We start from the raw sequence: 21962 nt of genomic DNA, 5'->3' as shown, positions 1-21962 counted from the left end.
AGGCTTTCTAACTGCCTTTTAGGCAGATCTTTTTTGCAGAACTTTGCTATGCTAAAGTTAGATATCAGTCTTTTCCCCAGCTTGTAGCACATTAAGTAAAAATCAAATTTCATATCTAACATTATTCCCCTCCTGGAATACATTGATTGCGGCATTGTTTTGTATGTGACGGCCAAAAGAGAATGTGACACTAATACAAAAATATTTTTTTTCAGCAGCCAAAGACTCTCATTTGAATGTAGCACTGTTCTCCATTCATTCCATGATTAGAGGGCATTAAATGTTTTGATAAGCTGTCATTTCCGAATTTGTGTAAGTTATATGTCTTCACCGGAGAGCACCCATTTCTTGAATCTCTGGTTGTCATGGTTACTCTTCTTGCCATTGGCCAACTAACATTTAGCCTTTTTTCCCCCCTCTTTGCTGCATTAAAATGGAGCAGTAAACCTGACAGGTGAGAAGCAAAGAACACTCTCCAATTATTCCCAACAAGAAAAAAAAATGCAAGCAGCTTTTGATGTCTGTGATGATGGACTTAAAAAAAAAATCAGATTAAATGGACACAGGCAGGCATATACACATGAAACCTTAATCCTTTATAAATCCTACAGTGAGAGATAATCAAATGAATGGAAATAATTTACAGCATGTTTTATCCTGCCTTTGCAGAAGAAAACAATTTTTTTAGTTTGAATTTTTTTCATAACCTTTTAGGAAAGATGGTCTTTTGGTTTCTGGTCAGGCTTGAAAGAGTTTTTGTGTGTGGTTGGAAAATGTGTAGAATGGAAATGAGTGTTACAGTACATTCTCATGCTGGTATTTTGTCAGGAATTATCAGGTTTTCATTTGGATTTAGATCATTTGTTTGTATCTCCTCATCCTGGTGAGCATGGCATCTTGGTGCTACATTCCTGCCTAGTGGTCAGAAAAGTTTCAAATCAGGCTTAGCCTCATCTTCTAGGTTCTAAAGGATTAGTCCCCAACTCCCCAACCAACTTTTTAAATATATGCTCTCTTAGCTGGACATCTGCTCTCCCGAGTCTGCAATAGTTGACATCCCCAGGCCTGGGTTTACCCAGTATTTAAAAGCCCAATCATTTCTAGGTTATTTGAATTCAGAAATTTGTCTTACTTCAGATGTTACAACTTTCAGCAATTGAGAGCAGGTAGATCTTTTATCTTCATATTCAGCCAAGGTACCATAATCCTCGACCATTCCTTTCTCATTTTCTGCATCATTTAAGTCAGATTTCAAACCTCTTCATAAATAATCTCCTCTAGTGCCATACTCCTTGCACCTATTTATGAGTACTCTACTAAGGGAAGAGATTCTAAAGACCCAGCAGAATTTGACACCATCAACAATCTCCGGCCTGGTCACGGAATGCAGACTAGGACCTTGTTTTCATCCTCCCCCAAGCTCTTGTTCTAAGAATTCCTTTGGAATACAATGTTCTTTACTCAGAAGAGAAGGGACTTGTTCTCATGCAATCATCCATGCATAAAAGCACAGTATTCCAACAAAATGCTGAGCCAGTTATCTACAATTCTGATGGCTATTGCTATTTTCCTTGTGAATTTATAATGAATTACCAAATTGAAGTGGCTGCCGAATGGTGTTTTGGAAAACAATTCCAGTACTGACATCCACATGGTGCCAACTCTTGGCAACAAAGCCATTTTTGTCCTGTAACAAATGTTAAATTCAATTTGCCAAATGCTCTTTTGCCATTATTACCAGTAATTAATGGAATTCACCATTGTACTATGAGCTTTCCAGGAAAATTCCAGCATTTAAACATATGTATATACAGACACACATGGAAAACTCATAATATAATTAACATAGTATATTTCATATGTATGCTATATATATATATTTATATACACACATGCAGACACACATGGAAAACTCATAATATAATTAACATAGTATATTTCACATGTATACCGTTGGAATAGTCCAGAGTGAATTCATCATAGGGAAATCGAGGTCAATTTGTATTCCCTTGAGACTGTGTGCCATTAAACATCTTGATGTCCATTTTCAGGCTAGACCATACTAATTCCTCCGACCACAGAAAGTTAGTTACAGCTCTATCTGACTTTACTCCAAGAGCAAACAAGCATGTCAAAATTTTTTCAGCTTGGCCCAACCTAAACTTACAGAAAACATCAAACCAGTCAGTTACGGTTCAGGGTGTGAGACTAGAATCTCTGAAGATCAGAAACAGGTTTTTAGACTTCCTTCAGTGTTTATACAATGCATAAAAGTAACCTGAGCTTCAGAGTTGATCCCACAGTTTCAGGGGTGTCCCAGAACTAAGATTGGCCTAGGAGCCATGCATTACTCTTTGAGTAAGGCACTGTGACATTCAATATAGCAAAGACATAATGAAATACTAGATGCCAAGGCATCTATGATGGTATTTTGAAAGTATGGCAGAAAGTAGAGAAACAGAGAATGTGTCTACCAACTCCGTTGCAGTATACTCTTACTCTCCCAAATGCTTAGTACAGTGTCCTGCACACAGTAAGCCCTCAATAAATATGATTGATTGATATTGACTGATTACATTCCCAATGGCTGTAGTTTCCTGTAGGCACAGTGAAGAAGGGACGGGCGAATTTTCCCATGTGAATACATTTAAATTCCACAGAATTCTTCCAGTTTTGTTTTAAAGTTTAGTTCTCACTTTCATAATCCGGCTACAGATTTATAAAAGATGAAGGCAGGGTGAAAATGGAATTGTTATTGACCAAATTCTACAGCACCAGGACTGGGGGACAGCCATCAAGCCCGAAGGTAGTAGATTCATGGGAAACAAAACAAAACAAAAACACCTTTTCAGTGTGAATAGTAACCATATGGAATTTGGCAGCAGAAAATATAGGTTCAAGAAGTGTGTGGATAGATTAATGGGTCCGTTGACATCCATAGAGAGGGATTAGAGAGAAAGGTTAGATATACTATAAGGTTTATTATTATTTATAATAAATTATTATTATGGTATCTGTGAAGCACTTAGTTGTGCCAGGCACTGAACTAAGCTCTGGGGTGGATATAAGCAAATCAGGTGGGACACAGTCCCTGTCCCACATGGGGCTCCCAGTCTCAATCTGCATTTTACAGATGAGGTAACTGAAGCACAGAGAAGTGAGGTGATTTGCCTGAGGTCACACAGCAGACAAGTGGTGGAGCCAGCATTAGAACCCATGACCTTCTGAGTCTCAGGCCCATGCTCTATCCACTATGCTATGATGCTTATATTAAAAAATAGGTTCTTGGAAATTAACTGATTAGAGAGAGCATTAGGGATATTAGCTGATTCACCTCTAACCATCAAGGTAGTTGTCAAGAGCAACCGGCATATTGTTCCTCAGAGCACCCTTTGGCCACCATGGCAAGCAGAAATCGTGGGCCGAATGGACCATTGATAAGGCCCCCTATGGCGTTTCTCACACTTCTATATTCTTGATGGTGGTTTTCCAGTTAAAAAATGTGAGGCCGTATCCAAACCTTGACAAATATGCCTTGGGAAATTACTGAGGCACAGCATCTATAGCTACCTTCGTTTGGGAGATGAAAAGAATGTTCAATTCTCCATATTGCCATTCTTTTGAGCTAGTAGGCCATATTTTGCAGCTGGGTCTGACTGTGTGCTTATCAGCAAGACTGCATGAGTCCAATTTTTGCCGCCTTTTTCTCTTCAGTTAAAGAATGCTGGCCTTCTCTACCTGTCTTGAATACTATAGAACGCAAAGGCCCATAGCTTTTTACCCAGAGCAATTTTAAACTCTAATTGTAGTTTATCATGCCCTCTTCTTTATGTTCTTTTAGTTTCTCTTGCTGTCTTTGCTTCACTTCCTTTTCCCCTCCCTACCTCTCTCTTCCTGTTCCTTTCCTCCTTCCAGTTACGATATGGAGATGCCGCATAGCACATGACCTTATAATTAAGAATCTTCGTCTTGAAATGCCATATAGCACGTAACATTCTGCTTGTAATTCATATGCAGAAGCAGAAGTTTTTCTGAAATTCACTCAGAGACCAAGTAAAGATACAAAATTCTGTTCAATCAAATTGAAATACAATTTTTCTTTCCACTCGCTTCTCTTCTCAACCCATGGTCTTCCTTTGCTTAAGGCAAATAAAATAAACTGTGAGGAATGGCCCCTACATGCAGTCATGGAGAATCTATTGCCACAACATCACATATTAGTTCTATCATATCAACATTCAAGTAGCAGGAAAGAAACCTTTCAGGGTCTTTTTTCACCTGTCCAGCAATCTCTGGTCTATTTGCTGAAGGAAAGGCTCATAAATGTGACCAACCCACAGAGAATCTTGGCATTTTCTCTATTCAGCAGCATCTAATTTGGAGCAGAGAGCTTGAAGAGACCCTACTTTTTACTGCACACTTCAGAATTCCTAATGAAGAAAAGTAATTAATCCTCAGTCAATGCCTATTTGGGTTAAAATTCAATGAGTAAAGTAGTCTTGGGAGCGAATACTGTATAACATACCTTGCTCAGACATTTGTTAAAATTACATTATGACAGCTTAAACAGGATATTTAATAAAGCCAGCGGGTAGCTTTTAAAACAGAGATAAAATGGATTTTCTGAAGTACCACATTTATAACAATGCACTGTTAATGATTCTTACGTGCTGAATGATCATTCTGAGAATCAGACGGCTACTAGATGCAATTACATTTTGGCTGACATTCCGTGAATGAGTTTTTCTTTAAAAATACCATTGCAGTTAGTTTAGCCCTGGTAAGCCACCAAAGGTATTTTTTGTCATGGTATCAGTGTGAGAGAGTGGATCTGATTTACCTCCTGGGTGGAGAAATTGTCTCTGATAGGGAATCACCCTGTTCAGGTGGATGCAAGTCAGACTGCGATCAGACCCAGGGACTGTTGGAAGTCAGGTGGGATGGAGTCATCTGAAGAAAAGATTCAGAGATCCTCCTGTCCAGCCGATTCAATGGCTAGTGACTCCATAGAGGAAGAGAAGTTAAGCTGATTTTCAGATAATCCCTTCTTGGGTCAGCTGGCTTCTGGGTCAGAAGGTTCCTGTAGCTGATAAAATTTTCTTTCCGCCAGCCAAGTAAACTCCTGGTTGGAAGAATACCAGCACTGGATAAGCAGAAGATTGCATAGTTAGCCTGAAGTGATTGAATTGCACTGTATTAGACAACCACACTGGGGTCCCAAGATATTAGACTCTTGGGGGTGGGGGTGGGGGGGTATTAGTTTTTGACTAAACTTTTCTTTATATTTACATTTCTTTCAACCTTGCAGGAAGAGGGCAGAGTCTGATTCAAGAAAAAGCAGCATACCTAACAGCAAAGAGATTCCATCCCATCATCCAACAGATCCAGTGGAGTTGAGGCGCCTTAACTTTCAAACTCCAGGTAAGAGAGCTGTGAGAGGGAAAAATGAATGGTGGCTGTCTCTTCCAAAGATTTTAGACTTAAACTGATAATACTGAGTAAGAGATAGGGAATGGAAGAGAGTGAGAGTGTGAGAGAAAGAGAGAGAGAGAGAGAAATGGACTGTTGAATTTTGCATCGCTGCCTTTTGGACCAGCTCCATAATGATCATGTTTTTGAGATTTCCTTTAGCCTAGATGTGACAGGAAATTAAGTCCTTCTCAGTATGAGAGGATATTTTCATTAGTTGGAAGAGCTTCTTCATACACTGATGGAGCTCAGTACATATTAAATAGTAATGCTGAGCCATGATCTATCTGTGAAGACAAGAGGTACTTATCCTGTCGAAGGAATATATTTACTAACTTTTGCAAAAGTTTTGTTTTTTTTCCCATTGTTTTTCATATTTCCTCTACTAAATGGCCTTATCCAATGCAAGTTTGTGAACTGTCCATTTTGAAGCTACGTAAAATGGGTGGGCTGAAAAAGATTTTCCTACTAAGGTATTCTTGTCTTCTAAAATGTAGGGCGTTATGTACTTCAAAAGATGTAGAACTGAACATTTCTACTGAGGAGGAAGAGTGATATTTTTACAATAGGGATTTCTTTATTCTTCTAGTCTTAGCTCCTTTTTTTCCCCGGTAGAATTCAAATCTCGTTTTTTCAAAGAGGCTCTCCAAGTGCCAGGGTGGCACGAGGGAGAGAACGTTAGAACAGAGCACAACCTCAGGCCTTCTAATGTTAAACCGAGCAAAGAGTTGACGGAAGAATGATTTTAATTTGGTCATAATGACACAACCAGAACAAATGGGGAACTACAAACCCCACGTCTGACTGACTCAAAATATGCTAACCCTAGATTAACCAAAGAATGCGGTGGCTAGAATCACATTGGTTGAAAGAGATGAAGGGATTAACTTTGTATCCTTCCCTGTACTATTCACCTGCTTTTGAATACTGATGCAATTTAACATTGTTAACTGATGAATTAGAATGTCAATAAAGCATTTCAATTGGAAAGATTCTATGTGGGGATGCTCAAGGTTCATGAACTATCAAAATATCTTATGAGCGGGGTCCGTTAATATCTGCGTCCCATTGAAACAGACACACGTCTCCAACTCGCTTCTCTCAGCTAGAAAACAAGTAAAACTTACTTCTTTCAGGGTGAAAAGAATTCTTCAGCTTCTTGCAAAGGTGGGTATGGGTCTCGTCAGCTCATCCATTAGGTAGGCTCCTTCCAGGATGCCAGAGAGGATTGGAACTGCTGTGAAAAGATTCAGGGGCTGCCCTGCCAGGGAAGAGACCTGAGACCTGCTCAGATGGGTTCAGGCCCCACCCCCCCCAGGGTACCTGAGCCGGGTAACCCTTCCCTCTCCAGATTTCCTTTCTCCGCTGGAGGTTGCACACTGCAATTTGGAGCTCCTTCAGTTGAACTTCAGAAGACGCTTCTGCTACCAGGTAAGTCCAAGTCTTTGACCTGGGATAGGGTAGGGGGGCATGATTTCCCCCTTCCCTCTTCCCCCTAGCAGACAGGACAGTCCCATCCCAGTAGCCACCCAGTCTGTAGGGGGGGCTACCAGCCCCTCCTCTCCCTCCTCTGCCCCTGAATTACAGGGAGATTGGGGGGTGCCAGGGGGGCTACCAGTCTGGGATTCCATTGGTCTTCTCAGACAGTCCCCAGGAGACCCTCTTCTCGGGCTCCTCTCAGGTCTGCTAGGGGCTGGGTCCCTCCTTCCTTCTCCATCCAGTGGTCTCTCTGCCCTGTGGGCAGACTCTCTCTGCTAGGGTTCCAGCCCCCCACCTGGACCCGCACATACAGCAGAGAGTCAGCAGTAGGGAAGGAAAGTGATCCCCAGTGGGGGATCCGATCTTTTCCTCCCTCCCAAAGCAATCCAGGCTGCTTGTTGGTTGGCTTCTGTCCACCCAGCCTCTTCCCTTCCTCCCTACCTTTGCTGCTGCTGGCCATCCCTTGGGGTGCAGGAAGGATCCCAGACTCCCGCAGGGAGCCTCCTTCCTCAGTCTACCACCCCTCCCCTTATTCCAACCCCTCCAATCATCCCCCCCTCTCACCACTTGACTGGAAATTCATCAGTCTACTATGCCCCATCTCACTAGGGTGGGAGTTTTCTGCCTGCTTCTGCTGCCCATGCTGATCAGGATGGCACAGAAAGCTGGCTTTAGAACTCTGATTTTCGATGGTCATCTTCAATGGCCAGGAGGGAGGCAGGAAAGGTCTTAGTTTCCTTTTCAAGTGGTGATTGGTGGAGAGAAACAAACCTGTGTCTTCCAGAAGACACCTCTCTCACCTATTCCTCCTCCAGCTCCCCCACCCCATCTCATTGAGAAACAGGGTTCTTGTCCTGCTGAAAGAGGGTGAGGCCTTCACCTTCAGAAAGGCAGAACCAATTTTCATTTTCCCTCGCTGGAAAAATGGATCTGATAATTATCACCTTTCTCTAAAGTAGGACTGGGAGTGGAAGTTCTTGGGAAAAGCTCCCCTCCCAGGGGAACTGGAAGATGGAGCCCAGGACCAGAGACTCTTGAGGGGAGGGTCCCCTAGGGTGGAGTGCCCCCCCCCCCCCCCGCTTTTTTTTCCCTACCAGCTAGCAGCCTCCTGAGAACTGTAAACTAGCTTTTCATTGCTTTGGCTGCTCCCTCCTCCTACTTGTAGGTGCATTGACTTCGACTACTAAACCTGCAGCCCGAAAGTGCCTATCATATGGGTCAAGGCTTTCCAAGGACCAGATGGAGCAGTGCAAATGCTGCACAGATCGCAGCCTTCTCCTGGCGTCTGATGCCCCCTTGCCGCCTGCGGAAACCCTGGACGAGGTAAGCCGCTCTGCGCCGACCACAGCATCAGCTGACCCTGTCCCGGTTCCCCTGAGCCCACCCACTTCATCTGTCTCAACCAAGCCAGGAGCGGCTCCCACGCCAGCAGGCATCTCTGCATAAACCCTGGTCCGCCCACTACAGGACTTTCTCAAGGAACTGATTGCCCTAGTGAGCCCACAACAGGCCCCTGCTGCTTCACCTACCAAGAGGGGCTGGAAATGCACCAATTCAAGGGAGACCGCCTCCCCTTCCGGGTCTTCGTGCCGCAAGAGACGTAGGCCGGAGATACTCCATCTAGAGATCTGCTGTACTCATTTGCCCCAAGCCCACTCTCTCCAACAAGCAGTGGTGAATCCGAGGAGCCGGGTACGCCAGCCCGTTTTCTGCCCAGCTGAACAAAGGCCAGGCTTCCGGCTTTAGAAGGTGAAGAAGGAGGGTGACCTCAGAAGACTGCCCATACTTCCTAAACTCAGAAAACAAAAGTTAGACTCCGCTACCCAATCAAAAATGCTCAAAGTGGTGGTCTCATGGCACCCTTTCCTAAGGAAATCCTAAACTGGGGTTTTCTGGTAGCCTTCAGAAATTCAGGAAAATTTGAGGACCATAGAAGCTGGTGGTTTTGCTAAAGATGAAGAGGTGAGCAAGTGAATACCCGACTTTCAAGTCTTCATACACAGTACTGGATTCAGTGTCCAAAACACTTTTCAAGCGCTTAGTTCAGTGCTCTGAGCACAGTAAGCGCTCAATAAGTATGACTGAGTGAATGTATCAGTCTACTCAAAGCGAAGGAAACCCAGTGAGCAGACCACACCAACACCTCACAAAACCAGCAACAAAAGGAGAATATATAGCAGCCACTGACCACACAAGCAGAGTCTCATCGGAAAATGTACTAGTAGGGGGAAGTATGCAAGACTTTCTGAATGGATGGCCATAGAGAACTATCGACTCCTGCATCTCCATATCATTACAAACAGATATTGCATCAAATTCATATCAAAATCACTGAGTACACCTCCAGAGAAGTCAATACGATCAGATTGGAAGGACTTCAACATAATCATGGGACTCCAGCAGAATAAATGTCCCCGAATCTCACCTCATCGACATATGCTGCTGAAGAGCTTTCCTTCCAGCAAACCGAGAATGGCGCTAAGTGTCTTCACAGCATTCCCAGATGAATTCCGAGGTCAAGATATCATGATCCAGATGACCAATGGAAGTAGTAGATGAGTATTCAAGGTGGGGGCCAGGGGAGTTTGGCAGTGAAGTTCCTCACTGACCAGAACATGTTTTCTTCTGTTGGACATTTCCAAGTGCCTAGGGCAGTGCCTCTCGCACAGGTGTACATTAAATACTTGGGTGCTGATTTGCCGTGGTAGAGAATTGAAAGGCCCAAGGATTCTGCTCACAACTGCCAAATCCAGTTATAAAGACCACCAGTGCCTTAAACAGTCCATAGAACTTGCCAACACGCTTGCAATTTCCCCCATCCACAGTCATTTCTCAAACTCTAGCAAAATTAACCCAGTGAGGGAGCATCCTCATCCCGATCCCCTCCTGTTGCTCCCTTCATCCCAGAACTGAAATAGACAGACACATAAGAATCAAACTGGGGCCAGGCATGGACCTCGGAGTCCTCTCAGCCTGACTCTTGTAAACGTGGGGAGCTCCAGATGAGCGGTTTTGGAGTTAGTGTCCTCCATAATGCTCAATTTGAGAAACCTAGCCACCTCAGGAACATGTATTGACAAGTGGCATTGATTTACAGCTTGTTGGAGAGCCCACTACCTCGACCCTTTGTCATGATGCCCCTTCTAAAAAGTGCCTAACTACCTCTTAAAACCTATTGCCATTGGGATCAGAGCATCCACTAGCAAGCAAGGTGCACCTGTTAGCTGTCTCTGCCATCCATGACAGCAATGAGATGTAGCTCAATGTCCTAAAATATCCCCTTTTCTCCAGTACCATCAGGAGCCTGGTCAAAACCTACTACTCAATCAGGTTGCCTCTCACCCCATGGAACCCCGAGGTCATGTTTATGCATTTGACACAGGAACACTTGAAACCACTGCATTTCTACTCCCTAAAATTCTTCATTTCAAACACATTGTTCCTAATAGTTTTGAACTCAATTAGATGGATCAATGAGCTGCAAGTTCCGTTTTCCTATCCACTTTCCCCTACATCCAAGAAGATAGAACTGAGAAGACATACTGGGTATCTCCCTAAGTTGACAACTGTATACCACCTCAGCCAATTATTCTCCCTGACTACTCACTGACAACAGAGAAGCAGTACTGCACCCATGTAATGACGGAAGGGCACTGAGTAGAACAGGATGAAGCTTATTTGATCATAAAAGCATTCCATGGATCATCCCGTCTCCAAATGGAATCCATTCAAGTGGCCACCAGACTACATCGAGTTCTTTTACAGCAGAGCTGGCATCCAACCGACTGGCAGGGTGACGGTGACTTCAGTCAGGACAAGCCCCTGTGGCAACTCACTTTCAGAACATAAATATATGCAAGGGAGGAATATGGTCTCCACTATAAACGTTTGTCACATCCTACTGCCTGGACCCAGCACAAGGCCAAGAAAATCACTCTGGCTGTTTGGTCTTCCAGAGACTGAGCCAATGACTTCCGTATCCCGCAGCTGGGGAATAGCTATGGTTACACAGTGTCTCCAGTTGATAAGCTGATGAGATCTCTACCCATCTTTGAGAGAAACAGAGGCTACTTACATTTGTTCTCGGGAGGTGTGTGGCCTCGTCAGCTCATCACATCCTGCCCGCATTCCCCTCTGATGAGGTCATTTCCTGTACATAAGAAAATACAGATAACCTTTCAAGTGTATTTTTTTGGTACACACCCTCCCCCCTCCATGCAGAAATCTGCAGAGAGAGAGGGAATGCCTGCTCAGGTACCCTGGGGGTGGGAGGAGGGGGGGTGGGCCTTGGATCTACCTGCATGGGTCTCAGGTTTCCTCATTGGTAGAGCAGTCCCTGAAACATTTCACAGCAGTTCCTAATCTCTCTGGCATTCTGGAAGGAGTATTCTTAATTGATGTGCTGAAAAGACAGCACACCTTCAGGGAACAAAGGGTACAGGTGAGAAACCTCTGCTTCCCTGGGTTGAATTTGGCATGTGCTTTAGTTGCAATGACTTCCCTAGCAGCTGCTGCCCCTCAGAACCTAACCCCAGGTATATTTTAATGAAGAAGCACGATGTTCAGGATGCGAGAATCCTTAGAGCAACTGACCAGGTCAGAGTTAAGAGAAGATCCAGGAGAAGCAACTGTCCTGAAGGTCACCCCAGGACCTGGTAAATACAAAGGAAAAATTGGGAATCCGTGAAGGACCAACTTTTATTAGCTCCTATGATATATCCAAGTGCTTTGGTCCCACTGAATATGGTCATTAACTAACTGTATGATGAAATATTGTATTGAAGGATATGCAAGACCAATAAATAAATTGTAAACTATTCTAGCACTTACAAAGCAGTTTAGAGTTGGGCAATCTATTTTTTAATGCTGAATAATATCATTAAGCTTAGATCCGCATAATAAGAGGATGGCAAATATAGAGTCAAAAGTTTCTTTAATAATGTTCTTCACTTCCCCTAAATGCATAAAGACATTTATTCTCACCTCATCCGGTCAAATTCTGACTTGGCCCAGTAAAATCTCAATACTTTGATATGGAAGTTCCACACACTTTGAAGTCATTACCAACATTTCCAGTGATAAGATAGGATTTGACATGCTTCTTAAGTTCACACACTACGAATTTAACGAATCGAGTTAAGTATCAGGTCCCGTTTTACAATGCCAACGGGGACTCAAGCTCTTTCCCTAGGTGGCCTATGGAGTAGCATTTTTAATGCAACAGCAGGTGCAGCTGGTAGTTGTAGTCTAACTCTTGGGCCACAACATGAAGTAACATTTCCCCTGTCCACTGCATCCCACTTCATTATAAAGCTGGGGTCACATGATCAATCAACCAATCAATAGTATTTATTAAGCACTTAGTATGGTGGGAAAGATGGACACAGAATACTTTACAGAGGAAGAAGAAAATGTGGCTAGGTAGATGAGTGAATCCTTGAGTAATGGTTGGGCATGTCAGAATGATAGGTTCAGAAGTGCTTCAGCTGGTGATGAGTAAATAGGTGCAGAGTTGCCACAGAAATGCTAAGGTGGTAGATATGGGGATATGACGTGGGACAAAGGGAAAATTGATTGTCAAGGGCTTCTTGGAGGAGACGAAATTCCAAAAAGATTTTGAAGAGGGGGAGAGTGGTGATCTAGGAAATTTGAAATATTGAAGGGCAGAAGTTTCAGGTAGGAGAGAGGGGTGAGCAGATGTTTGGAGGTGGGAAAGACAAGAAAAAGGCACAGTGAGTAGGTTAGCTTGAAAGGAATGAAAAATGCTGCAGTGTAGTGGGAGAAAAGAATGGAGAAGTATGCAGGCAAGAGATGATGGAATAGCCTTAAAACCAGTGCTCCGGATCAAGATGTGGCTAGAAAAGAACAGGACCCCAAGGAGCCATAAAATAGGAGACAGTGGAGGATGGAATGAGGGAGTGGCAATCCCCATCACCGTTTCCAGTGCCACAGGGAAAATGGATGGACCTGGGATGATATGAGAGACATAGTTCTAGTAGCTCAGCAACCCTATTCTAACTAGGGGCATAGATGTTTAAAAGAAAATCCGGAATTATAAGCTAGAATGAAAAAAACTTCCATTTCCTCTCTTTCTTTTGCTCTTCATCTCTCTTTCTCTCTCATATGTAGATATATATGTGAAATCTTGTGAATGCAAGATCTGCTTCTTGGGTCTTTTCGCAGCATGGCAGAGCGAATAGAGCACAGGCTTGGGAGTCAGAAAGTCATGGGTTCCCATCCCGGCTATGCCGCTTGTCTGCTGCGTGACCTTGGGCAATTCGCTTCGCTTCTCTGTGCCTCAGTTATCTCATCTGTAAAATGGGAATTGAGATTGTGAGTCCGACATGGGACAGGGACTCTGTCCAATCCGATTTGCTGGTATCCACCCTAGCGCTTAGTACGGTGCCTGGCACATAGTAAGCACTTAACAAAAACCACAGTTATTATTATTATCATTATTATTACTTGCGTAACTGCAATCCACCACATAATCCTCCCCTCCGCAATTTTTGTGGAGGATAGAAAGGATTATTTGTTTAAACAGAGATAGCAGTGCATGCTAGGATAGGATGAGGAAACGGGTCAGCACAAATGCCACATATGCAGGTATGTGAGCTCTGATGTATGAAAACGAGAAGTGGGTGGGGCTTTCCTTAAATCACCGAGTCCCTATTCTGTGGAGCAATTGGGAGTATTCAATAGAAGTAAGAGATGCAGTCAGTCCCAAGTGCCATCTTTCCTTCCTTTTCATTCCCCCACCTCTCACCACCCCCCGGTTTCTCCCCTGCTAGGGAATTTTTGAATTATGCAAAAGTGGGGCAATTATGTGAGTAAATATGATTTTTTTTTTCGGCTAAGTTAATGCTGGCAGGAGACGGCCAGGGTGAATCCTGTATGAATTGTGCTAAAATGGGGTTTGAATTACATACGCAAAACTATATTATGAAGAAAGGACCCAGTGCATCTCTTAGGTTAAAATAGTTTCTAGAAGGATAGATTTTTATCTTCCCGCCATAGCATTCTGAGCTAACTCAGGCACACCCCAATGTCGGACAAAGGGATTAGAAAAGCAAGGCCATTTCTATTCAGCAGCAGCAAGCAGACCAGATATTGGAAAATTGTTTTTTGATATCAGCTTTGCTGATATGAACACAGTTAGAAGAATGCTATTTGAAAGAAGCTACTGAGTAAGCATTTGGGGGAGGTTTATTGCTAATTCGCATTTCCACTCTTTTATACTGGTGAAATTCGAAAAATTCTGGTGGTGAAAATGCTTGCACAACTCAGGTTGAAAGTGGCCAGGTTCCAAACTACAAACACAATAAAGGCTTCCAATTCATTTCAGGAAGCACAGTGTTTCTCACAAGGAACCTAGCTTGTTCAGAATGCTGTCTGTTAACATGATAGAACTGAGCACCGTTCTACAGCTGAGAGCAGGTGTCTCTGTCCATATGCATTTCCACAGAAATGTACATTTGTCTTATTAAGAACCATATGGCAGTTTGTGGGTTACATCTGTACCAAATAGTCTTTGTTAGTTGAAAATGCCCAGTCTCCCAACTGCATAAAGATTTTCAGTCAGTGTGTCTCCAATTATTGTATGTATGGAAAAACAGATGCTTAGCATGTTACTTGAACCATTTTACCCGGTCGTAGTTGATGAAAATCATTAACCCTGTGAACACGTTTTTCAAACCACTAAGGGGCAGAGACTTGGTAAATGATATTATTGAATGATGTCAACAGGAAACCTCATGTTACTTGATGAAAAGAGCCACAACTGCGTGTAGCATTAGAGAGGAAAAATAGAGTTATAAAGAAAAGCAGCCTATCTCCCAGTTCTCAGAATCATGACTGACCATTTTTCAGGTGCCTTATACCTATTAATTTACAAAGTGAGTCATCCATGTAACTGGCTTGTGTAATTGGATATGAATTACAATGATTATGTGAAGGACCAGCTAAAAGATACTTAAAGTACCAAAAACACCTCCCAAGAATGACTGTAAGAATGACCTCCCAAATACTAAATTGACTTGATTTTCTTTAATGTGTCTGGCTACCTTACTGGAAAAGTGCCTGTTAAAGACAAACAGAAGGTCACATTGCATAGGAAGTGGCCTTCCTACCCTTCTTCCCTCCCTCGTTTCCCCACTGTCTTTTCCCCAAAAGGTGGGGGAACCGCAAATTGAACATGAGAAAGACAAACTGATTTTGTTGTATTATTGAAGAGATTTAAAAGTGACAAAAATAGGGCAGTTTTGTTTCCATAGAATAAATAAACGGAATCTCAGCATCGCTGTAGTTGGCTGTGGTCAGTAGGTGTTCGCCTACAAAAGGCAATAATACTGATGATAATGGTGATGATGATGATGGTGATATTTATTAAGCACCTTTTACGTGCCAAACCTGATGCTAAGCATTGGGGTAGGTAAAAAATAATTAGTTCAGATGCAGTCCCTGCCCCAACGAGGGTTCATAACTTAATAGGTAAGGAAAGCAGGTACTTTGTCCCCCAGTTTACAAATGAAGAAACTGAGGCACAAGAAATGTTAATGATTTGCCGAAGTCACACAGCAGACTAGTGGTAGCAGAGTTGGGCTGAAAACCTGGGTCTCTGACTCCCATTCCATGGTCTATCCTGTAGGCCATGGTGCCTTCCCTAGTCATGTAAAGTCAATCCTTATTTCACCAGTAGTAAATTTACCTAACAGGAAATGTGTATTTCTCATATTAATGGGATATGTTTATATTAATATGGCTCTTTTTTCCAAGGATCTCAAAATGTTTTACTTTATACCATCCCTCTAGACTGTAAGCTCATTGCGGGCAGGGACCGTGTCTGCCAATTCTATTGTATTGTACTCTCCCGAGTGCTTGGTTCAGTGCTCTGCACACAATAAGTGCTCAATAAATACCATTGATCGATTGATCCCTGTAAGATAGACTCTTAGGACCACATACGGAGGAAACAAAAGTTTAACGTGTTCCTTCCCATCTTGCTCCTGAAAGTATCCACATAACTTATATTATTAAAAATTCAATCCAAATGCTACAGATTTCTTTTGCAAATTTTTGAAAATTCAAAAGCATTAGTCCATGATTTGAAGAACTTCATCTAACCTGTCTGAATTATGTACTATTTTATTTAAACAGTCTTTAGTTGTTTAATGCCATCTTGGATAAAGCTTCATTTATAGTTATGTTAAATTACCAACATATCTATTTGAAAATTAAGCTAGTCTACTGTGCAACCAAATGTTCTCCTCATTTTCTGCCTGTGTTGTTAACCTCTTCAAGGTTAAACATGCTGTATATTAAAATATTAATACCTACCTCATAAGCAGAAGTTTTTTAGTTGAATGTACTAAAGACTCCAACTTCTCTTGTTTTCTTTCACTTGGAGTCCCTTTCCCTCCTTTGGCTCAGTCATTTTCTTGGAGAGTGCTGCTAAAAAGAGTTGGGCCAACCCTTTCCAGCCCCGAAGGGACTACTTCATGAATTACCATTAGAGTGATCTGAAAGAACTGATACCCTTCGCTAGGTACCACACTGAAAACCAGAGACTAACTTGAGTACAGAAGACCTTATTTTGGGAGACCACTATATTTTTATAGGCCAACCTAACCAGCAGCAAGCTGGAGAGGAGTTGCACTCCTCTAGTAAAGATCTTGTGAAAATGGAGATTCCAAGATGTAGTCTCAAAAGCAAAGCTAGGCTCTAAATAGAATATGCACATGAACACATCAAGAAACTATCTTTGTAGATCCCAGTGCAGAGAGGACTGTTACTGATACTATCACTTATCAATTGTTTTAGCCATACTTGTACCTGTGGATACACGTCAATAGTGTCATCTTGGTAAATGAAGGATGACTATATATATATATATATATATATAAAATGGATATGATAAATCTCAGTCTGGCCCTGGCCATGTAGGGGAAGAATACATTTACCTTTAAAAGTGGGAGATTTTTCCATTCTCTCCATAAAAGCACCACCTGCCAATGTTACTAATTAAAAATCAGCAGTGGCACATCTGATGCCATGCTTCAAGTTTTTTTATGAAATAAATATCGTGGAATATTTGTATGTAAGACCATTTTGCTCAACATGTGGAGACACGGACCAAGTGTAGGAAAGCGGATCCTCTGATTAAGATCCAAATATCAAGCTCTCGAATCTGATGTTCTTCATCTTTCAGGGGGTGATTGGGCATATGTTTTTTGTCAGAGTAATAATTCCAGGCCATGTGTTAGTGCATGTCACAAGTGAATGTGTCAGTTGAATCATTGATTGATTATAATGGTCTCTTCTACTGCTGTTATACTAATTTGTTTCCCATTTCCAATTGACTTTACTTTTTACAGCTGTGAACAGTAATTCAGTCCCCTACGCCTCCCTGATTGGCTCAGTGTCCTCCCTCTCTAGCCAAACTACCACTCAGTCCTTATATGATAATAACTCTCTCCCACGATTCGCTCGAAAAGGTCTAAACATCTTTGTCTCTATTATTTTCTTTGTTCAAGCACTGTTTTGGATGTCCATATCAGTCCACTTCCATTTCTGGATAAGCCTAGTCTTCTTGTGCCCTTTTGCTCCCATATTGTTCATTAGGGGTGCTTCATCTGGATGAGTTCACTTCAATTATTAGATCACCATCTCCTACCCACTTGCTCTGCAAATGTAAATAAGAATATATAACTCGGTATACCATCTGAGTAGGTGGGAGCCATTAGAAATGGGCACCAATGCCTATCGCATTTTGCCAGTTTCAACACGAAAGCTTATCCTTCCAAGCAACATTTTCCATTTCTGAATCTTCTAAATAGTATGTAGTTAACGGCAGCATATGATCATATCTATAGATACAGAACTGGAGGAAGGAAGATAGTACTTTCTATAGTATTTACAAAATTAGGGGCCACTAATGCTGGCCTCTCATAAAGGGAACATTATTGGGTGACTTTTTAAAATACTAAACGTTTTCTGAGGTGATCATAAGTTAATCACATGGTCACGTTGACTTGTACGAATAAGACATACCATATCATAGTCACTTCCAAGACTCGCGGTGACTGACAGAACTGTCAACATGGCTTCCAGTTTGAGCCCCCTCACTCATTCTTTCCTTTTTGTGTCATTCAAAGGCTTCTCTGGGGTCCACTAGTGCAGATTTTCTGGCCAGCTGTGCTTTCTTCTGAAATATGATGTCAGCTACACAGTTTCTTTGTGTGCATAATAAAATTATACAGTAAGAAATAAAATGAAAACCATGTGGGATGGTGGGAGAGAGATGGCAGAGGAAAGGGAATCGTCAAAATAATGGTTGCGGAGTCAAAAAGAAAAAGAATAAAAGATTCCCTGGCGCTGGCATATGTTCAGTTGGCAGCCTGTACTAGTTTCCCTACCTCACTGTCATTACCTTTCTTTATTTCTTCTAACTTTTCTCTCTCACCATGTCTCTTTCTCTATTTCTATTTCTCTACCTCTTTCTTACCACCCCCAAAGTTTAATGCCCACCTCCCATCATCTTTCTCTCATGTTCATGCAACTGGTCTCTCCCCAACGCCCACCCGCCACCCCACCCCAGACAAAGATGTTTACACCCGAAGTAGATTGTAGGTCTTTCTGGGGGTTGATTATGGGACTGTGGGATGAAAGAATATGTGTGGTCTTTTGAAAACATCCAAGAGATCTGTACAACCCCTACCTCTACAATCTGCTACTAGTGAAAGCATTTTTGAAGTTCTGTTTGGTATCCGGTTTTATCTTCAGTGATTGTTGTCTATGAATAGTGACGCATGTTTTTCTGGTCGTCCATGGTTGCATGTGAATGTCAGTCACCCTTAGCTTCATGAAATATCAGAAAAATCATAGAATGTTCCTATTCTGAGTTAGTTAAATTGTGTAGTCAATCCTCCAGCCCTTGAGGCATTATTTTTATTAGCCCTTAAGTATCAAGCTATCCATTTCATTTTTTAATAAATTAGTTCTGTTTTATTTTATTTATACCACCATTTCCTTTGCAGGTTCAGGTGTCTCCGGTTACCCTGGTAACCTTCATTCTTCAAGTTAGTTTTCCTTGATTATGCATAAGTCACTTTATGTTTTCTGTCAATATACTATTCTTTCCCTTTTAGGCCTTCCTCCGTCTCTGTCTTCTTAGTTCACCTTTCACCATTTAATTCCACACGATTTCCATTTCACACAGTGCAGGAGAAGGAGTTTGAAATGACATAACAGTCATTACTCAAAGCAGAAGTCGACATCAGTTCTAACTGTCTCATTTTTCCCAGCTAGCTAACCTCATTGACTCATGGCACAATAACTCTTTCTTTTACACTAGGAATGTTAGCTTGGGGATTATGCTTGGTGACTTTTCATTTAGCGTCAGAGCTCATCTCTCCAGAGCATGTCCTGCTTTGAGTAACCAAACTATCTGCCTGCTTTCTCACATAAAACATCTTTATTACTTACATACTTCTAGCCATTTCTAACTTGTATTTTCTATATTTTTCAACAGTCATTGTCATATAATTTCAAATTATATCCCTTCTTTCCTGTTTAATAGGTATGGCTAGCCATCCTCCAATTCCTATCTTGGAACTCGCAGATCACATTGAAAGGTTGAAAGCTAATGACAACTTGAAGTTCTCACAGGAATATGAGGTAATAATATTCTAATGGCTAACGGTAATGTCCTCAGACACCCTTTGTTTTAACCACATTTAAGAAAATTACTCCATCAGTGATTTTACTTTAATGAATAAATATCCAATACTTAGCCCTTCATATTAAATGAATGTTAATGAAATGGTAAATTATTTAAAGGTGCTATGCTAGATGATGATACACTTTAAAAGAGTGTTCATTGGGTATTTTGTTTTCCAGGCACCAAATATCCATGAAAATAAATACATATTACCTGTGATAAATATGTAGATTTTATAAAATAATGTATTTGTCTGGATGGCACCATTCAGTGAAAAGAGAACAGAATAGCTTCCAAGTAGGACTCAATATAGTATGTCAGTTTTCTGTGGACTAAAGACTCCATAATTACGTAATGCTGTTTCAAGTTTTAACGTTTCAAGGTACCAGTTTCTCTTCTGTAAACATTGCATTCATTGTAGGTTCTAAGTACATGATGAGTTATAATAGGAATAAAAGAATAATTATTGTCACATCAATAAAAATAGATGAAGTTTCCCTTGATACCGATTGACTGCATGTAATATTAAGTAATCTAGGGACCACAGCAGCATGCATTAAGCACAAATGTAGCATTTTCTAATCTCAAAAATACCCTACAAAAATGGGTTTCCCTTGATACCGATTGACTGCATGTAATATTAAGTAATCTAGGGACCACAGCAGCATGCATTAAGCACAAATGTAGCATTTTCTAATCTCAAAAATACCCTACAAAAATGGCATTTTGCTAGTATGCATTGAACCGTTCGACCAGAAGTGCTCTTTGAAAATGGTTGTGGTCTGAGTTACTAGTGATCCATGGCTTAAAAACTCCCCTAGCAGTCATTGCCACAATAGCAGGTCCACTGCAATCTGTCATGACTGATCCGTAATTAAAGCTCCCTTAGTACTGACTCCTTTTTTTAATGGTACTTGTTAAGAGCTTACTATGTGTCAAACACTGTTCTAAGCACTAAGGTAGGTACAAGTGAATTGGGTTGGTTGAACATAGTTCATAGTTAGACAGTATGGCTAAGAAGGAATTTTTAGTAGTGATTTCATCAGCGATGCTTAAAGCAGCACACCAAAATTCAGTGGACGTAACCAGCTCTGAATCCATCTTTTGCATCAATCAATCAGTTGCATTTATTGAGTGCTCACTGGGTACAGAATAGTGTAACAAGCCCCTTGGGAGAGAACAATACAATAGATGTAATAGACGTGTTCCCCATCCATGGGAGGACCTACTTAACATAGTTGCATTTTATTGTTTCTTAATCGTTAGGGTGGAAGAAACCTTGACACTATCATTCATTCAATCGTACTTATTGAGAGCTTACTGTGTGCAGAGCACTGTACTAAGTGCTTGGGAAGTACAAATCGGCAACATACAGAGACGTTCCCTACCCAAAAATGGGCTCACAGTCTAGAAACGTATTACGTATAGTTTTTTAACCATGTTTTTAATTACCATCACTTAAAGTTATCCAAACACATCAGTGGGTACCTGGACTGAATGAGACACTGTCCCTTCAGTGTACACCCAAGTATTTTGCTTAACCTACTTAGCATGTTATTCAAAAGTTTGCTGTCAACATCTCTTCTTCCTTTCATTCATTCAATCATATTTATTGAATGCTTATTGTGTGCAGAGCACTGTACTAAGCACTTGGGAAGTACAGGTTCGCAACATATAGAGACAGTCTTTATTTTTCCTCTATATATTCCTCTATATGTTTCCTCTACTAAATGAAACAGAAGTGAGATTATAGTGAAGCATGGGAGATTAAGTTCATATGAGCAACAATTTACTGTGGTTGCCAGACACTAAAATATATTGCAGAGAGAGAGAGAGATTGTGGACTCATTTTCTCTGGGGTCTGTAAAAAGAGGATAAACTGTCCTCTGTCTGAAATGGTTCTGGTGCTCCCTTGCTGAAGTCAGAGGTGTGGACTGTATGACTGAATGTCAGTGGTTCTTGCCAAACTTCTAATTCTATGTTAATGAAGCAGTTTAGACGTGAGATTTGGACAGAAAAGGAATGGTTTTTGAATAGTACCACTCAAAGAGGAAACTTGATGGTCACCCTCAGGTCAGGTGAGGAAACATTCCCAGTCTAGGTCTGTAGGTCCCTAAACTATTCTTTCCTCAAATAGGCCTGTGAGTCTTGAACTGGAGCAATAACATATAAACTGGGAATGTGGGAAGTTTGCCGCTACCGATTCTCACCACGTGGCTATCCGTGTGGAAGGCATGAGCTTTTTCAGTGACTTGGTTGGAAAGCATTTCTTTTCTCCCGAAAATAGCTTTACTGA

At 41.6% G+C, this 21962-nt stretch overlaps 1 protein-coding gene across 42 annotated transcripts in view; it reads left to right on the top strand.

Moving 5' to 3' along the window:
• PTPRD (protein tyrosine phosphatase receptor type D) overlaps positions 1 to 21962 on the top strand; it is a 1852740-nt gene that overhangs the window by 1745707 nt on the left and 85071 nt on the right. For 21 of the 42 annotated variants that reach the window (XM_038769706.1, XM_038769707.1, XM_038769737.1 and 18 more), the window contains 4 exons: positions 440 to 454; positions 5309 to 5421; positions 18984 to 19025; positions 19526 to 19623. In XM_038769706.1, the coding sequence (XP_038625634.1) occupies positions 440 to 454; positions 5309 to 5421; positions 18984 to 19025; positions 19526 to 19623 (268 nt within the window). The remainder of the gene's footprint in view (positions 1 to 439; positions 455 to 5308; positions 5422 to 18983; positions 19026 to 19525; positions 19624 to 21962) is intronic. The other 21 variants (XM_038769750.1, XM_038769731.1, XM_038769728.1 and 18 more) reach the window with 5 other exon arrangements.

This window comes from Tachyglossus aculeatus, chromosome X4 (genome assembly GCF_015852505.1).
Source record: "Tachyglossus aculeatus isolate mTacAcu1 chromosome X4, mTacAcu1.pri, whole genome shotgun sequence".
Classification (NCBI taxonomy): Eukaryota; Metazoa; Chordata; class Mammalia; order Monotremata; family Tachyglossidae; genus Tachyglossus; species Tachyglossus aculeatus.
The sequence above is the reverse complement of the archived record's forward strand: the minus strand, read 5'-3'. Positions and strand labels throughout refer to the sequence as shown.